At 46.1% G+C, this 18,339-nt stretch overlaps 1 protein-coding gene across 6 annotated transcripts in view; it reads right to left on the bottom strand.

Moving 5' to 3' along the window:
• ZNF202 (zinc finger protein 202) overlaps positions 1–16,441 on the bottom strand; it is a 40,135-nt gene extending 23,694 nt beyond the window's left edge. For 4 of the 6 annotated variants that reach the window (XR_013959587.1, XR_013959588.1, XR_013959589.1 and 1 more), the window contains exons 1-6: positions 16,313–16,441; positions 3,729–4,227; positions 2,841–3,051; positions 2,433–2,521; positions 1,385–1,514; positions 578–697 (exon numbers count right to left, since the gene is read on the bottom strand). Coding sequence is in view for 3 of the 6 variants with exons in the window: in XM_080650756.1 (XP_080506882.1) it covers positions 578–697; positions 1,385–1,514; positions 2,433–2,521; positions 2,841–3,051; positions 3,729–4,130 (952 nt within the window). In the remaining 3 variants the exon portion in view is untranslated. Of the gene's footprint in view, positions 1–577; positions 698–1,384; positions 1,515–2,432; positions 2,522–2,840; positions 3,132–3,728; positions 4,228–9,445; positions 9,575–16,312 lie in introns of those variants that run through there. The other 2 variants (XM_080650757.1, XM_080650758.1) reach the window with 2 other exon arrangements.
• Between the last annotated feature and the right edge of the window lie 1,898 nt (positions 16,442–18,339).

Below are 18,339 nucleotides of genomic sequence, written 5' to 3'. Positions count from 1 at the left end.
TTACGTAAACTGCTTAATAAATGGTTGAGCCCAGTGGTTGGCAAACTGCAGCTCGAGAGCCACATGTGGCTCTTTGGCCCCTTGAGTGTGGGCTCTTCTACAAAATATCACGTGCGGGCGTGCATGTACAGTGCGATTGAAACTTTGTGGCCCATGCGCAGAAGTCAGTTTTCGGCTCTCAAAAGAATTTCAATCATTGTACTGTTGATATTAGGCTCTGTTGACTAATGAGTTTGCCGACCACTGGTTTAGCCACAATTCCAAAAGTCCCGATATCTCCCGCCGCCACCACCATTTTGTATTACATATACCTCAAACGAATGATGGGAGGGGTAAGAGGAGGAAAAGGATAGAAGGATTTGGCGTTTAGAGGGAGACAGTAGTAATGCCTGACATATTGGAAGAACCAATGAGGGCGATACCTCAGAGAGAAAGAGAGAGAGAGAGAGAGAGAGAGAGAGAGAGAGAGAGAGAGAGAGAGAGAGAGAGAGAGAGAGAGGGAGAGAGAGAGAGGGAGAGAGGGGCACTGACTAAAGGAACTGCCAGCTCCTTTGTGAATCCTTTGGTCTTTTCTCACCTGTGTAGGTAAAAGTCAGGATGTCTGGCTCTTGAGGTTCTTGAGGCTCTAGGATATCTGGAACCAAAGGCTCTTCTTCTCTAACATGGGAGATCTCCTCTAATCTGGGGATTGGAAATGCTGTTCAAGAGGGGAAACAAGACATTATGATTGGTTAAACAATTCCCTGTGTAAAAGCATATCAGCCAAGTCAGTCATTCAAATCTTTGGTCTTTTTAGCTTGAGTACCTCCAACTAGGTACTGCATACTTTTTGTCTTTTACCTATAACTCAGTAATTACACAACTAAATGCTACCCTCTTTTCCCATATTTAAATAGATTATCTCCAACTTTTATTGCTTCTTTCAAAACGCATGCTTACCTCAAGTATATTAAAGCAATCTCTCTCTATATACATATAAAAGCCTAATATCCAAATTGTCCCCTCAGGAGTTCAACTGGGAGTTCAATCGCTCACTATGATGTGTGCTGACCACCAGAGGGCGGAGCGGAATGAAGGAAGGCCCCGATCGGCCCTCATCGCTGGCCAGGCCTAGGGACCCTACACTGTGCAAAAATTTCATGCACCGGGCCTCTAGTAATATTATAACTTAACTTTATTAGAAGTTTCCAACCATTTTCTAAGCATTTCTCTTCCCTTTAACTTAGAAGGATATCATCTTACTCAGCTAACCCTTCAATCTCATTGGTGGGGTAGGCATAAGAGAAGTCTAGTACATATAGTCTAAGCTCTAAGCCCCCATAATTTTCAATAGGAGAAAGATGTCTGTGTTCACAACACTCTAGAAACACTTGAACTTCCTTACACAAGGAGACCACAATTCCACAGTCTTCTTCCAAGACATATTCTCCATAAAACTCTTTCTGTGTTGGATCCAGATCATTCCACTGGTCCTGGGAGAAGCATACAGCCACATCCTTGAACGTTACCAATCCCTGAAACAACAGCAGGATTCAATTGAAATACGATGCCTCATGGAGCCTCACATTCTGTTCCTGGAATGAAGATCTCTGGTATAGGCAGAATCCACCCAGGGGACAGAAGGGACCCAAATGGGATACTTGGTTCCCTCAGGAAACCTGTGTTTCCCCATGTCACTGCTTCCCTACTGGTACTTTCACACTGGCCTGCTACCGCTACCTCTACATCTTACTTCCTTTCAGAACTATGTTCTTCTTCCTCTTGAGAATATTGTTTAATTACAAAAAAAAAAAGTCTTAAAAGCCATCATTCAATTCCCTAGTTGATGCTTTAATGCTACTTACATTTGTATAAAAAGTCCTTTTTTCTAGGAAGGTTTCCCTAACTGACCTTCTCTAATCACCCTTATCACTTACAAAGTCTACATAGCATCAACAGGACTTTTCCTTCAGCTGCACTAGTCTAAAAGCACACATAAATTCTATTCCTTTGCCCCCCAGCCACGTAGCTTCACTTCCAGGCTCTGCCTAAGGTCAGTCTTCATAATGTTGTGGCCTGACTGAATGCAGCCCTTGGAAGAGTACACCATGAAGTTCAGAAATTACTGCTGCAGCAGTCAGTCATCCTTACCAATGACTGTCAAGTTTATTCCTAAAAACCAAAACAAATCTCCATTCAACAACGTCAGAGTTACAAAATAATCCCATTCAGTTAGTCCCCCTGGTCAGTGGCAAATAAAAGGGTTTTGGAGCCTGCAGATCCACCTGAGAGTATTATAATTTATCTCATTAGATGCAACTCCCTTTCCCCAGCCCCCACAAGTGAAGAACAGAATTTAAACTGACAAAAGAGTGGAAATTGTTGTCCTGTCTGACCCACTGAGTATATGGCTCTTCAAATTCTCTATGGAATAGAGGGACACGAGGGTGCACCTGTGACAGAGCAGTAAGAAGGGCGACCATCTCTGGGTTTCCGGTGTTCCTCTCCTCAGGAAGGTCTGGGTCCTGGGGCACTGGAACCTCTACGAAGAAACGAGGGCAGAGGTCAGCAATAGGCAATGCACCCCTGTAACTAACGAAGAGCTGAGCAACCCCCATCATCTTTGGGAATCAAGGGCAGCTCTAGTAACCCAAACAACACAATCTACAACACTAACAGATGCTAAGAGAATGACCAAGTGCACTGCTCTCTAAGCTCAGCCCTAGTCACAGGACTCTAGCTAGTACTGTCTCCTCTCAACACCCTGTCCTGTGAGTTACTCCTATTCCAATCTCCCCAGCCTCTCTGGTACAGAAATCCAACCCCCCCGACCCCTCACGCATTCTGCCGGGGCTTCCCACCGCTCTCGTGCAGGGGCTGCAACTCCAGTTCATGGCACAGGCTCTGCTCTGCTGGTGCCCCCGGATCTGGGCTCTGCGTGATCTCCACATGGGGCTCCTCTGGGGTCAGGGTCTGCGCAGGATCCTGCAGCTCACTAGGTGACTCAGGCTCTGCTCCTGGGTGCACTGTCTCCTCTGACAGGACTTCCTGGCCATGAACATGGGCAGTCACCTGGGAATAATTCCAACTTCCAGTCACCATGGAATCAGGAGGAAAGTCTTGGTTGTCATCAGGGCTCATTTTAGGAGAAGCTGCCAATAGAAAAAAACTCCCAGAGGGACCCAGATGAAAAGGGGAACCCCCAGTTCCATTGGGGCATGCAAAGAGCTATTATCCTTGCCAGATCAAAGCAGGAACAATCAGATACTGCACTGATTTCTCGCCTCCCTCAACTGTGTCCCTACCCACCAGGGCTGAGGTCCTGGCCTTCCCATCGCCACCTGTCCCACCCACAGCAACCCCCGGTGGTTGCTTCCATGTGCTGTTGACCTGGGCGGGAATCTGTGACTGAGGGTTTATGAGAACCTTTGAGGAAGTGACAAAATCTTCCTCCCCAGAAATTGGAGATTCAACATCTAAAGAAGGGAAAACGAAAGCCATGTGACCCTGGGGTGATGAAGACCTTTAAAGTAGTCCCTAGGTGGGTGTTTCAAAAACCAGAAAGTCACACTCACACACACAGACACCGCCTCTGCCCCATGGGGCTTATGGATCTAGGCGCAACCCACAGGCAGAGCCAATTAAATTTAAAGGTGATTTATGGGGCCCTGTCAGCTCTACTCCCAAATCCATCCTTCTAGCAAATGGTCCCCCTCCACATCACACAGGTCAGGACTCCCCCTCCTCACCCACCGCCTTGGTGTCCTGGGTTGGTTTTGCAAACCCTCCACCAGTGTCACCGCCTCCTCGCCACTCTCTGGCCGCTGGCCCCGCACCCAGCTCTGCAGCTCTCCGGGCAGGACGGTAAGGAACTGTTCCAGCACGAGCAGCTCTAGGATCTGCTCCTTTGTGCGCCTCTCTGGCCTCAGCCACTGACGACAAAGTTCTCGGAGTCGAATGAGAGCTTCCCGAGGGCTTGCTGCTTCCTGGTAGCGAAAGCGCCGGAAGTTCTGATGTGAGGTCTCAAGCACAGGGTCGTCCCTCTGCAAGACAGATTCTGGCCTACAGGTGAAATCATCTTCCAATTTCACCAGTAGAATCCCCTCTTCTTCCCAAAAATCCTGGTCCTCTGGTTCCAAGGCCGTAGCCATTTTCTGGCTCTGGGCTGGTCTCACACCATCTAGAGCTCACACTGTCATTACCCCCCAGTCTCAGCCTGGGCACCTCGAGGAGTTTCTCCCAAGGGACCTGGGGTAGAGAAGTAGAGACAAACAGTGTAAGCACAGAATTATACACAGGGATAGCAGTTCTGAGTTTAATCATAATCTTGCACATATGACACTTCCTCAAGCTATTAAATCCCTTTCCCCGAATCTGCATAACCTGTAAACAAATCTAGTTGGACCAGATGACGTACGTTGAACATGTATGTTCCCCACCTCTTTTCCTGGGCAGGGTTCACACCCCATAGGAAAATACTGCATTTCTACTTAAATGGCTAGCAGCAAGGATACTCAGAATTACCTGCTAAAAACTGTGGTACTGACCAAGGTGTGTCCTGTACAAACATTTAAATATATACTAGAATGTATATTCTCAGAAGAAATACATCAACAGGACTGAAATAAAAAGAGAAGGCCTTATCAAAGTTCATTCTGAACTGAATCATATCCAGTATTCATTTCTTCTGTAAAATGGAAATTCTCAGAGATTTGAGCGGAGGATTGTGTGAGTTAACAGTGAAGAAAGCCACGTATAGTGGCTGGCACAAAGGCACCCCCAAAAGCAACTTTTCTCTTTTAAGACATCTTTAGTTGGAAGACCTACAGGCACTCATACCCAAGCTTTCAAAATGGAGTTATTCATCAGTCTTACTCCCAACCTTCCCTCTTCCTGGATTCCTGTCTAGGCTGGATCATCCCTAGTTAAGATTCAACTTTGTAATCCTTGGATTCAGCGTTACTTCTTCCTCATTGCTTACAGCTCATTAAACCGATTCTACCGCCTACCCTCTGAATCTGTTTCCTCCTCTTCCTTCCCAGAGACTGCTGTAGTTTGGGCCCTCACCTCTTGCCTGCACCACTGCCATAACCTAACTGGGTGCCGGCAGCACTCAACTGTGAGCAAAGGGCAAAAGAATTACCTACGAAGCTTTTGCAAAACAGTATCTATCACACATCATTTTTCTGAATATTCTGATCAGTCAACCTAGGCAACTGTATCTTTAGAAGTGCTAGATGTGGTTTAGATGTGCATCTTGGTTGAAACACTGAGGGTGTGTAAGGTTAAGAATGAGAGCCTTGGAGTACGCTGCCAGGATGTGAATCCTGGCTCTACTGTTCCCCAGGTATGAGGCCACGGGCAAGTCCTTATTCTCCTTATGCCTGTCCCCCCATTCACAGAACAGAGGTCATAATGGTATTCATCTAATAGGTACTATGAGGATTAAATGTATTAGTACCTGTGAAGTACTTAGAAGAGTGATGGCATGCCAAAGTTAACTTTTTTTAATATTTCTAAATTTTAGTTCAAACTGCATCACTCAACATTTAAAAAATAATTTCTTCCCTGGCCAGGTGGTTGGAGTGTCTTCCTGTGGTTGCAGGTTTGATTCCTGGTCAGGGTGCATGTGGGAGGGAACCCATCGATGTATCTCTTACAATGATGTTCCTCTCTCTCTCAAATCAATAAAAAACCCCACATATCCTCAGATGAGGATAAATAATAAAAATGATGATAATTTCTTACTGTTAGTAAGATCAGTCCAAAATCCTCAGCGTATGAAGCTCTTCACAATCAGCCCTCAATCTATTTTTACACTTCACATCCTACCCTTTCCTCCACCTTACCTGGTTATAACGAATGCATTGCTCATCTCCCTACAACAGGGTGTCTTTCCAGGCCTCCAGGCCTGTGTGAAGGCAGTTCCTTCTGCATGAAATACCCATACCCCACCCCCAATGCTGCATGGTGTTCCCACTTCTTCCTGACAGGTCCCACTTCTCCATCCCCATGACCCGCAGGGTAGGTCCTTATCTGTTCTCATCTGGATTATTGAAACTGGCTCCAAATGTGAGCTACCTGCCTCCAGGCCTACCTTCAAGTTACCAGTCACAAGAGTGAGTACTCTTGGCAAATCTGGTCCCTACTTAAGACCCTCAATCAATCCTGTCTTGTAAGTGAAATACAGACTTCCAAGTATCATATACTAGAGGCCCGGTGCACAAAATTCATGCACGGTGTGTGTGTGTGTGCACACGCACGCGCCTCAGCCCAGCCTGCACCCTCTCCAATCTGGGACCCCTCGAGGGATGTCCGACTGCCCGTTTAGGCCCAATCCCACCGGCCGGGATCGGGCCTAAACGAGCAGTCAGACATCCCTCTCACAATCCAGGACTGCTGGCTCCCAACCGCTCACCTGCCTGCCTGCCTACCTGATTGCCCCTAACCACTTCTGCCTGCCAGCCTGATCACCCCCTAACCCAGGGGTGGGCAAACTTTTTGACTCAAGGGCCACAATGGGTTCTTAAACTGGACCGGAGGGCTGGAACAAAAGCATGGATGGAGTGTTTGTGTGAACTAATATAAATTCAAAGTAAAGGAGCGGAGGGGAGAGCAAGAGAACCCTCCGCTCTTTCGGCTCTGCGGGCTGGATAGAACAGCCGAACGGGCCGGATCCAGCCCGCGGGCCGTAGTTTGCCCACGGCTGCCTTAACCACTTCCCTGCCAGCCTGATTGACGCCTAACTGCTCCCCTGCCGGCCTGGTCACCCCTAACTGTCCTCCCCTGCCAGCCTGGTCACCCCTAACTGCCCTCCCCTGCCAGCCTGGTCACCCCTAACTGCCCTCCCATGCCAGCCTGGTCACCCCAACTGCCCTCCCCGGCAGTCCTGGTTGCCCCTAACTGTCCTCTCCTGCAGGCCTGGTCACCCCAACTGCCCTCCCCGACAGGCCTGGTTCCCCCCAACTGCCCTTCCCTGCAGGCCTGGTCCCCCGCAACTGTCCTCCCCTGCAGGCCTGGTCCCCCGCAACTGTCCTCCCCTGCAAGCCTGGCCGCCCCTAACTGCCCTCCTCTGCCGGCCCGATTGCCCCTAACTGCCCTCCTCTGCCGGCCTGGTTGCCCCTAACTGTCCTCTCCTGCAGGCTTGGTTGCTCCCAACTGCCCTCCCCTACAGGCCTGGTCACCCCCAACTGCCCTCCTCTACCGGCCCGGTCACCCCTAACTGCCCTCCCCTGCAGGCCTGATCGCCCCCAACTGCCCTCCCCTGCAGGCCTGGTCCCTCCCAACTGCCCTCCCCTGCTGGCCATCTTGTGTCCACATGGGGGTGGCCATTTGTGTGTTGGAGTGATGGTCAATTTGCATATCACCTCTTTATTATATAGGATTATTATATAGGATTAGGATGGACCTTCATCTTATTTCCTTTGCCCTCCTCTCCAATCCTTTCAAACACATATATACGTGTGTGCATGCAAATCACACCAAAGTCCTAAATTCTCTGGCTTTTGAACATGCTGTTCCTTCTGAGTCTTTGCCCTTCATTAGGTTAGACTTTATCTTTCAAGACACAGCTCAGGCTTCATGTCCTCTGAGATGTTTACTTTGATCCCATTTCCCCCATCCTTAGACATGGTTAGAAATTACTGTGCTTCCATAGCAACCTGCGCACATCTCTATCACAGTATCTGTCATATCAAATAGCCTTTTTTTATCTTTTCTGTGAAATGCCTTAAAGTTAGGGGCTATGCTTTTCATCAATGTCCAATACCTATAATGAAGCGCACAATAAAAATGCACTTAAATGAATACACCTCCACTTTGAAGTTTTCTTCCCAATTTAACAGGAAGAATCAGTCTTTTTTTCTCCATTATGTTTCTACTCTCTTTTTTATTCACCCAATCTTGTTAATTCTACCTTCTAAACTTCTTTCAAATTCATCCATTTCACCTCCACTGCCAGTCCCCTGGTGGAGCCATCAGACCACACTAAGAGGCACTAATAGAATCCTTAAAAAAAAAATTACATTATCAGCTCCTACACCTCACTCGCAAGTGACAGACACTCAAATGTTGAATTAACAATTTGGCTCAAGTTTTACCACTGGTCTTCCTGGCCTTGCCCCCTCCAGAACAAGTTGCAATCCCCACATATAACCTGAGAAATTTTTCAATTTTATTGTGCTTGAACCGAACTGCCTCAGATCCACCTTCAAAATGATCACTCCACCATTAATAGCTGTGTCTAATGTGCTATTGCCCATCAAATTAATTTCAGTAACCATATTATTCATTTTTATTATCTATATCACATTGCTCTTCATGCTTACTTTTCCATTATCCTAAAATATTTACTATATTCTTTCAGTTTGTTTTAGAGTCCCATATCTCTAGATCTTCATATGCGTATTTTCCTACTTATTCAATCTGCAATCTCTATCTCGTGATTTATTTTCTCAGGCGGTTTGTAATGCTTAAAATGCTATGCCCAGCCTCAATGAATGAGTTTTATGTTGGGAGTTTGGAGAGCCCTAGGTTATAAAAGTGAGCTCTTTGAATAGAATTTCATTTGCTCCTACCTAAAAACTAATGATTCCAATGATCTTGGATCAGTTTTTATGTTAATTTCTCAGTGTTCCTGAGTTAAGCTGGTATTATTTGGGCCAATGCCTATGACTTTTGTCCTACCAAAGGTTATGGAGGCCTACTTCCTTGCCCTTCTGATTTATCATTTGACAGATTTCCAGGAAGGGACAGCTCTTCAAGGCTCCAGGCTAAGATTCAATTCAATTCCATGTACCTCCCCCACCCTCACCAGTTCCCCAGTTCATGTCTCCTGTTGGAGCACAGATTTTAGAACCCCAAACTCCAGAAGCCTTTATTTTGGTTTCAAATGTCCTTGGGCTGTGGTGGTTAGCTTGTACTTACTATTCTAGTTTTTATTTCTAGAACCTATACATTTAACCTTTAGGTTTTTTTGTTTGTTTTTTGTGAGGTGGGGCAAATGGATGCAGGAATGTAATGGGCAGGAGCCCCCTCGACATTAGCTGCACCTGCAATATTGCAGGAAGGTCTGAGTGGTGAACTTTCTAACATAAACAATCAGCCAATGGCTTCACATTGTCCACAGAATAAAATTTAAACATACTTGATTCTCAAAGCCCTTCACGACCTGGCCCCTACCTACTTCTCTTTGCCCACGATCGCCACTCCCACTGAATGTCACTGCTTCGCAGTAGTGTCTCTTTCCTATGCCATCGCTAGGATTTCACGATGCTGTTCACTCCTCCTGAAAGCCCTTTCCTACTACCCCCATTGGTTAACTCGACTCATCCGACAGCTGCAGTTTTCCCAGGATGCCTCCCCGACTGTCCAGACCACTCCCACAGGAACTTGCACTGCCCCCTATCACAGCACACTTATCTACTTTTTGTGTGGTAAGAACTGTTCATCTTGCTGTTGAACTCACCAGACTGTAAAGCTGAGGACAGGGACAGAAGGCACCCAGCTCACTGCCCATCACGCAACAGGCACTCACACACAGAACACTTCGGTCTTTTAAGTCTTTCTCTGGAAGGACGGACAGTGTCTTATTAATTCTTATTCATTTATCCAGCAAACCACGTGCTAGACAAGGAATGAATACGGAAGACCGTTTACTGCTTGGACTGTGAGTAAACCCCACACTCTTAGTGGTTCCTAACGTGACAGAACTCATTGCAAGGAGTCTTCAGGCTGCCCTGGGACAATCCAAATGCAAGTCACACAAAGTTGTGCATTTGGAAAAAGAAATCATTTTACTTTGAGGATTTAAATAAACTTTAATAAGCACAAAATCAGACATCCAGTAATTTAATGAAACTACAATAATGACTACTGATCCAGACAAAACTTCCAACACCCGCCCCCCAACCCCAAATCTTGCAAGGTAGAACCCATGCAAGGTGAAGCCGACTAGGAACCCTCACTGTTTTCATGTTGTACTAGCTACAAGAGATTCCCTACTATGAAAAGGGTTCTGTTCTCACAAGACTTCGCTTTCCAAAGAAAAAAATGTAACAGCACCTCATAAAAATTGCCATTTTTAGCCCAGCGGGTGTGGCTCAGAGGTTGAGCATTGACCGATGAACCAGGAGGTCACGGTTCAATTCTGGGTCAGGGCATATGCTTGGGGTTTTGGGCTAGATCCCCAATAGGGGGCGTGCAAGAGGCAGGCAATCCGCGTTTCTCATCGTTGATGTTTCTATCTTTCTCTCCCTCTCTGAAATCAATAAAAATATATATATTAAAAAACTGCCATTTTAAAATGCCCTTCAGAATCATGAAGTGAGATTTCTAATGCTTGTTTGTATTTACATTGGCAGCCTGAGAAATGGAGATGAAGGCAAATAGATCCCCAGCAGCAGAATGGAGGGAGGAAGGGGAGTCCTTGGTGGGGCAAGAGATGGGAAGGAACAGGAGGCGGGCAGTGCTGTGGAAAGAGCACCAGACTAGGTACCCAAAGATGAAAGGCCCAGCAAGGGTTTCATGGGTTAACATACACAAGGGCCCTTAAAAGCCCTCCGCAGGTAACTGCTCTCCTCACACACAAGATTAGCTGAGATCTGGGTGAGTTTATGAACTAAAATGTGCTTGTAATTGTCAGGTATCAGTATCAGAGCTAGAACGTGGACACTTTCCTTCTTTAATTCACGGGGTGTACTACAGTGTAAGTCTCCCTTGCAAATTTGCTGTCCTCGCTATTCTAACACCTTTCCATTCAATGTCTGTCCTTGGAAGGGTTCCACAATGACAGCTAAAATCCAAACGAAAGGATAACACAGAGAGAATGTGAAGCCAGGCCACGAAGAGTGAAAAACTTGGTTCCAGAAGGTTCTGAAATGATGTATGCAGAGGTGTTTCACAAGCCTAGGTCCCATAGCTAGTCAAGAGTGTGTATTTCTGAGGCAGAATTGGGGGAGAGATGTGGAAAAGCTAAGACCTTTCTCCAATCTTGGTCCAGCTTCTCTGCTTCTTATCTGAAGTGTCACAGCCCGTGAAGACCCTACAGAATTCTACTGACAAGAATGGGAAACTGCAGGCAATGGAAGGGTACCTGCTTCTTTACCTTAAAATATTACCATTTGCGGGGGTCATTCTGGAGTCTAAATGACAAGGTCTGTAGTCATATCTGTCTCAAGGAGAGATAGTGACTTATTTAGTAGCAAATAATTTTCAGAAGAAAACAGTGATCAGAAAGGTTCAAATGATTCTATTTCGCAGACATCACTATCCCTTCCAGTTTCCATGCTTGTCTTACACTAATTCAGATCCATAACCTAGAAATTTGAATATGACTGCTTACTGGGTCATTGCAACAGATCATCTTTCTCATTGCTCTAGAATAGAAATCAACTAATAAAAATTGTTAACTGCCCTTTTCCAATGCTGTATTGTTCTTTAAAACTAAAGATTAGCCCAGTAAGATCCCCCTACTGGATCGATTCTTTTGTTATGTTAACAGTCATACACACAAAATGTTTCTCCATGCTTTCCATATAAAGGTTAGGGGCTTTGGAGCCCTTTGCTGGATCCCTCTCCTCACTTATTAGCCATGTGACACTCCCTAAGTCTCATCTTCAAAATGTGGCTCATACCACCTCAGATGGCTGTCCGAAAGAGGAAGTGAAGTAACATACAGAACTACTCAGCATACAGCCTGGCATAGGGCAGATGCCCAATATATTTTTTTCTCTTTTTTCCAACTTGCTGTAAATCCTTTTGGGAAGAAGGCAAGATTTAAATGTTAAGCAAACAGTCTGTTATTTCATCAAAATTACAAAAAGATTAAAATGTACAGGAAAAATCTTGGTCTGTGAAGTGTTAAACCAGAGGAGTCCTTGCTTTGACAGCACTTATAAGGTAGGATCAAACAGGACCCTTTTCCAAGGGTGGAAACTGACAGACAGGATCAAAATAAACTCTAATAAGCAGTTACATGCAATCCTCCCAAACATATTAGCAATGCTTCTACGGATCAATATCATAGTGCCCTTCTCTCCCTGTAACTGGGAGGAGGCAATAGAGGCGAGCAGTTAGTATACCCAAGAAGTCCCTCAAAAACTTAACTCAGAAGGCAAAAGAAGTAAAAGAAAATGAATTCACTGACTTTTGGCTTTTGAACACATCAAGCTCAAACTATATTTAAAAACTACTTTGCCACTTAAATTTTTTTCCTTCTTCATTAGATTCAACATAAAATATCTGAGTAGCACGGAGAGAAGTGGCTCCAAAGGTTTCAAAGAAACGGAATAAGGTGTAGAGAAGGGGAAGACAGGAAGAATAAAGAGGTCAGATAGGCGGTGGTGGTACAGCAAAGCCAGGGAGGCTGAGATATAAATACCTCCCACCTGAATTTGTAGACTTTGTGGTTAGGTCAAAGTGTACAATGGGCATAAAAATGTCACTGAGCCCAGCTGGCATGGCTCAGTGGTTGAGCATCAATCTGTGAACCAGGAGGTCTCGGTTCAATTCCCGGTCAAGGGCACATGCCCGGGTTGCAGGCTTGATCCCCAGTGTGGGGTGTGCAGGAGGCAGCCGATCAATGATTCTCTCTCATCACTGATGTTTCTCTCTCTCTCCCTTCCTCTCTGAAATCAATAAAAATATATTTTCTAAAAATGTCACTGAGAATAAATGCAAACATGAAAAATGTAAAATAAAGCTCTAAAATCATTATAATTTACTTCATTTTTTACTTAAAATGTGTCCCACAGATATGTACCAAAGGCCCAGGAGGCTGAACAGTGGACAGTTCTGCCTTTGGAGTTAGATGATCTGCGTTCTACCTCCTAAACGTGTGTCACCTTGGACAAGTCACATCAACTCATCCTGAAGATGGGGATGATTCTCTACCCAAAGGCAGAGAGCTGGGTCATCTTTTGAGAAACTGTCCAGCTCTTTGCTGGTGATAAGGGAGGTGTTTTGAGAAGAACAAGGATATATGGTTTTATTGAGTACTTGGGCCCTAATGTATCAGCTTAGGATGGTGAAAGGGATTCATTACAGACTTGAGGCAGGCTAGAGGCCAAATATAGATTTTAAGAGGCCATTATGATCATATTGGTTAATCTCCAACACAAAGATTAACCTTAGGTAAGGGTTATTACCCAGAGATGGTTAATGGCCTACATAAAGCAGCACCTCTATGCCCCAGGTTAAAACAGAACCCAAACTAATGTGAAGTAGGAAAAGGGCAGTCAGCAAACCTGACTCCCATCCTGATAACAGCAGTTTTCATCTGGCAGCCAGAGTTACACTAGCTGTATCCAATGAATGACTACAACGAACATGGTCAATGCCAATCACACATTACTTAATAAAAGATAACAGGATATTATAAATACAGCCTGACCTGAGGTGTAAATATGGGTAATTCAAAACAGTCCATTCAGAAGTCATTAACTAGGTTTTTAGTTCTGTAATTAATACTCTAGTCCGGACGCTCCCTGCTGTCCCAGATGACCTCCTTCGGGCTTTCCCGGGGCTCCCCTGCATGTGAGGTGCTGAAGGAAGGGACCCATGCTTGCTGGACCAGAGGAATCTGACAAGTGTTAGGTTTCCACTGCAGACTAAAGCATGGTCCAAAGTAGAAGGAATCCTAGGAAGCCTTTCTTACTGTGGGCAGTTTAGCATCTTTATCTCCCACTGTGAGCCCTGCCCCTGAGAGCAAAGACCTCCTTATTCACGTTCATATTTCCAGAGCCTAACATTTTACCAAATATTTGGAAGAAAAGGTGCTCAATAAATGTGTGTTGAATTTAATTAAGCTATTTTTTCTTCCAACTTGAGTACAGAAGCACATTAAGAATCAGTGGAGGCCAGGGATTCTGGGTAATAAAGCACTCACAGGGACAGCTACAGGCATTTGGCATTAGCATTTATTCCAATCTTCCGGGGAATCAGCTGCAATAGCCATATATTGTTTTACTATGTGGCATAGAATTAGCAGAGAAAAACTTCTTCAAGGAGGGCTGGGGGTGAGCTCATTCCAAATATCTCACCACACAAGGTGCTAGGCAGAGAAAGATGAAAAAAAGCATAGGTTCTGCCCTAACCGGTTTGGCTCAGTGGATAGAGTGTCGGTCTGCAGACTGAAGGGTCCCAGGTTCGATTCCGGTCAAGGGCATGTAACTTGGTTGCGGGCACATCCCCAGTGGGGAGTGTGCAGGAGGCAGCTGATCGATGTTTCTCTCTCATCGATGTTTCTAACTCACTATCCCTCTCCCTTCCTCTCTGTAAAAAATCAATGAAATGTAAAAAAAAAAAAAAAAAAAAAAAAAAAGCATAGGTTCTGACCTTACAGAATTTAATATATAGTTAAGAAATATCATATTTACATACTAGGGATTCACAGCAAAAACCTAATTTATGAGTATAAGCTATATGATCAAAAGAGAAGCACCTATCAAGAGAAATAAGAAAATTAAGGGGAAAAGTTTTAAAGTATTTCATTTTCAATTTGGTATAAGATAATGTGGCATTCGGAGTTTGTTTTTCAAGTACACTTTCTTAATTCTACAAATGAAAGAATACAGACCCATGTGGTTAAATTACCCACAAGCTCTTATTATTAGTTTCCAGCACAGAAGTACTCTACACACGGGTCTTTTGATCCTCAAACCACTGCAAGGTTTATGTGAAGAACTCTGGCCAAAGGCAGTGGTTCTCAGCCTCAGAAACCTAGACCAGCAGCACCAGCACCTCAAATCTTGTTAGACCCTCGAATTATCAAGCGCCAGCCCAGGCCTACCACCAGCAACTCTGGGGCTGGCCCCACCCATCTGTTTCACAAGCCCTTCAGGCACTTAAGATGCATACAATTTGAGAGCCCGTACCTGAGGCAAAGGAAGTAAATCTGGGGTTCCAGCAGAAAGGATCCAACGTTTCCAGTGTAGGCCAAATTTAAAGGGGGAGGGGGTGCAAAAGTAGAAAGAGTCTAGGGCCGTTCAGTTTCAGCTAGTGCCAAATTAAGTGGGAAAACTACCTGTGTCGTTTGTAATGCCCGAGAGTCCCTCACATCCTAGTAAGCCTTACTGTGCCCTTGAAATGACTGTCTACTGCAATATAAGAGAGCAAAAGGGGTACAGCGGAGGAGAAAGGGGTGAAGATTAGAAGTCCCAGGAGGAAAAATTCCCTTCCTTCCTCCAAACCTGCCCCTCCTTATGCTACCTAGTTTAAGAGCAGAAAGTTACTCCACACACATGGCCACAAACCCTAACTGCTCTGCTGTCACGCTTCCCAGCAACAGGCCTCCCATGGCCCCCCACAACCTTTCTGAAGTGGCTTTCTGGATCAAGGCTCATGCGTGGGGGTGGCTTGGAGGGGAAGGTGGGAGGAGGGAGGAGGATCTCCACTAGCTTTCCTTGTGGCTTCTGAGGGGGGTAGCCCTGGGTATCACCTGCAGAGTGTGGACAGAGAAAAAGCACCAGCCTCTAAGCCTAGCCTCCAAGAGGGACCCTGGGGGGTGGGGGGTGGGGGGGACGAGACACTGCTCCCCAGGACCACGGTGGTGGAAGAGCTGGGGCAAAGAGATGGAACCAAGGCAGACGGATTATCAGAGCGCCTAGGAGACATGAACATCCGACGCCCAGAAAAATGAAAAGTCGGCTGCCACCTTTGTGAGAGAACACAGCATATCCACGGCACATCCCTAACAAACTTTCAAGTTCAACCAGACACAAAGCAGAGGCCCGCACCCTCCTGCCCAGGGTAAGAGAGGCGGTAAGAAGTGCCAATCGGGCCCTTAGGAGTGGGCAGGAAAGCTGCCGGTGTCGGTTAGCTCGGGGTCAGTCACCGAGACAGCCGGGAAGCACGAGCCAGACCGTCTCCGAGGCCTACTGTGATCACCAGTGGGTATCTCTGCGTGTGTGCTGGACCGGGGGTTGGTGGTGGAAAGAGATGGGGTCTGTCCAGGCCGGGAGACTGCGGGGGAGATTCCTGAGCAACCTGCGAGGCGGGGCAAGAAAACGCTGCTAGAAATCACCGGGCCCAGACCACTCCCCCCTCGGTCCGCCGGGGGCTGCGCGGAAGCAATGGGAGCTTTCCCGCAGGCCTCAGGGGCGGGGGGCTGGAAGAAGGACGCCTGGAGCGCCCCCCGCGGCCCGCAGGTTCCAGCTCCGGCCACCAGGACGCGCGGGGCCACGACGCCTCCCTCGGCCCCTCACGACACTGCCGCCGCCCTCTCCCCAGGACCGCACCGGCTCCCAGGGTCGGGGGCGGGGTCTGCGACCTCTCCCTCGTCCCCGCCCTGCTCTGCCCAGCTCAGCCCGGTCCGGCCCAACCCGCCAGCACTCACGGCTCCGACAGCTCCCGGGGCTCCTCCCCTGCCCAGCCGGCTTCTCACCCACCCACTCCCGGCCCGAGCGGCCGCCACCGGATCCGAGTCGCGCGGGGCCAAGAGGGTCGGAACACGTGGGGCCTTTGCACCGGAACCGGAAGCTGCCGTTGCCCCGCCTCCTCGCTGCGCTGAAGCCGTTCTAGGCCCTGGGAGGTGTGGTCCTCTCTATGTGCCCAGCGCCTGTGGATGCTCCCAGCCCGGGGATTCTCGTCCAAAAGGGCTCACACACACCGCTTCCCCTCGCCCGCCGCCCTTCTCCGATTTCTTTCTGTTTTTCTGTTTTTGATCTTTATTTCTTTGTTTTGATTGTGATGCCAATATTTCTACTTGTTTTTCTCTCCCTCCCCTTTGAATTGTCTGTCGAGCAACGTAGAAGAGAGCAGCTGGGGTTTGAATACTGGCCCTTGCATTTTTTTTTAATTAAAAAATTTTTAATATTGACATTGCAGCTGTACCTCTTTTTCTCCCCTTTTCCCATGTCCACCCGTGCCCACCTTTTTCCCTTGGCCTTCACCAAACTATTGTCCCTGTCCATGGGGCATGCATATATGTTCTTTAGCTATTTCCCTCTTCTTCACCCAGTCACCCTCAACCCCTCCCATTGGGCACCACCCAGTTTCTTCCATATATCCTTGCTTCCAGTTCCCTTTTGTTCCGTAGTTTATTTTGTTCATTAGATTCTACATGTTAGTGAGATAATATATGTATTTCTCTGACTGGCTTATTTTGCTTAAAATAGTGCTCCCCACAGGTATGAAATTAAACTTGGTTTTCTCCTGTTAATCTGTCTCATGCCAATTTAATTCTTATACACATTCAGAAGAACCTAGGAGGCTAAAGGAGAAATATTTCCTACTCATCAAAACCATTCTTTTGATGACAGGGTTCTTGATGATATTCATGTCCTTAGCGTCTCTTTCTTTGCCTTCAAATGAGTGATTCCCATGCCCAGCTCTAAGACAGCTCTTCTCTAAGATAATTGGGTATGACAATGAGATAACATTTTTACCTCATTGCACTTTTGAATTTTCAATTCAGTACTAAAAAAACGCACAGTAATCCTTTTTAAAAATCATAGTTTTAATGATAACATTTCTTTGCTGTTGGAAGAGGAACATATAGAATAGTAATTATTACAAACTGTGACTCATCTGCGTTATCATTGTGTAAGAACCTTCATGCCAGATGTCTTGTCTGAGAGCAAGGTTATACCAATAGATCTGTCACCTGCTTTGTGGGACTTTACATGCTAATCATACACGCCAGCTCTGAACTTAGTGTAACCTTGGGGCTGCGTTTGCCAGCAGGGAAGCCTTCATGGTTATGTTGGCTCTGAGATTTTTATTGGTTTCCTAGGCACATGGCCTACCTAGGTTGAATTACAGCAACTGGCATAATCCAATAGGAAATTTTCATATGATATCCTCAACTTTTGGTATTATCTGGGAATAAACAGCATTAGGTTTAATTAAAAAATGTGTTTTATGTCAGGATGGATATTCAGCCCTAGCTGGTTTGGCTCAATGGATAGAGTGTTGGCCTGCAGACTGAAGGGTCCCAGGTTCGATTCTGGTCAAGGGCGCATGCCCGGGTTGTGGGCTCGATCCCTAGTGGGGTTGGGTGGTGCAGGAGGCAGCAGATCAATGATTCTCATCATTGATGTTTCTATCTTTCCCCTCTCCTTTCCTCTCAGATATCAATAAGAAATATATATTTTTTTTAAAAAAACATCTTTATTTAAAAAAAAGAGATGGACATCCACTTATTGAGATATTATCAGATAAAAACCTAATGTATTTCAAGCATTTTTGAAAGACCATTTGAATTGATTAGGAGACTTCAGGGGACTTCTATTATGAAGAAAATAAATACTAAGAAAATGAGGTGTCAGATGCCTTATACCTTTGACAAGGAGATGAGGCAAAGGGATTTATTATAAACAGAGCGAGACAGGATTTCTTTTTTTTTAATATTTTTTATTGATT

The sequence above is a fragment of the Plecotus auritus genome (assembly GCF_963455305.1).
Source record: "Plecotus auritus genome assembly, chromosome: 13".
NCBI classification, from domain to species: domain Eukaryota; kingdom Metazoa; phylum Chordata; class Mammalia; order Chiroptera; family Vespertilionidae; genus Plecotus; species Plecotus auritus.
This window is presented reverse-complemented; position numbering and strand designations above follow the sequence as displayed.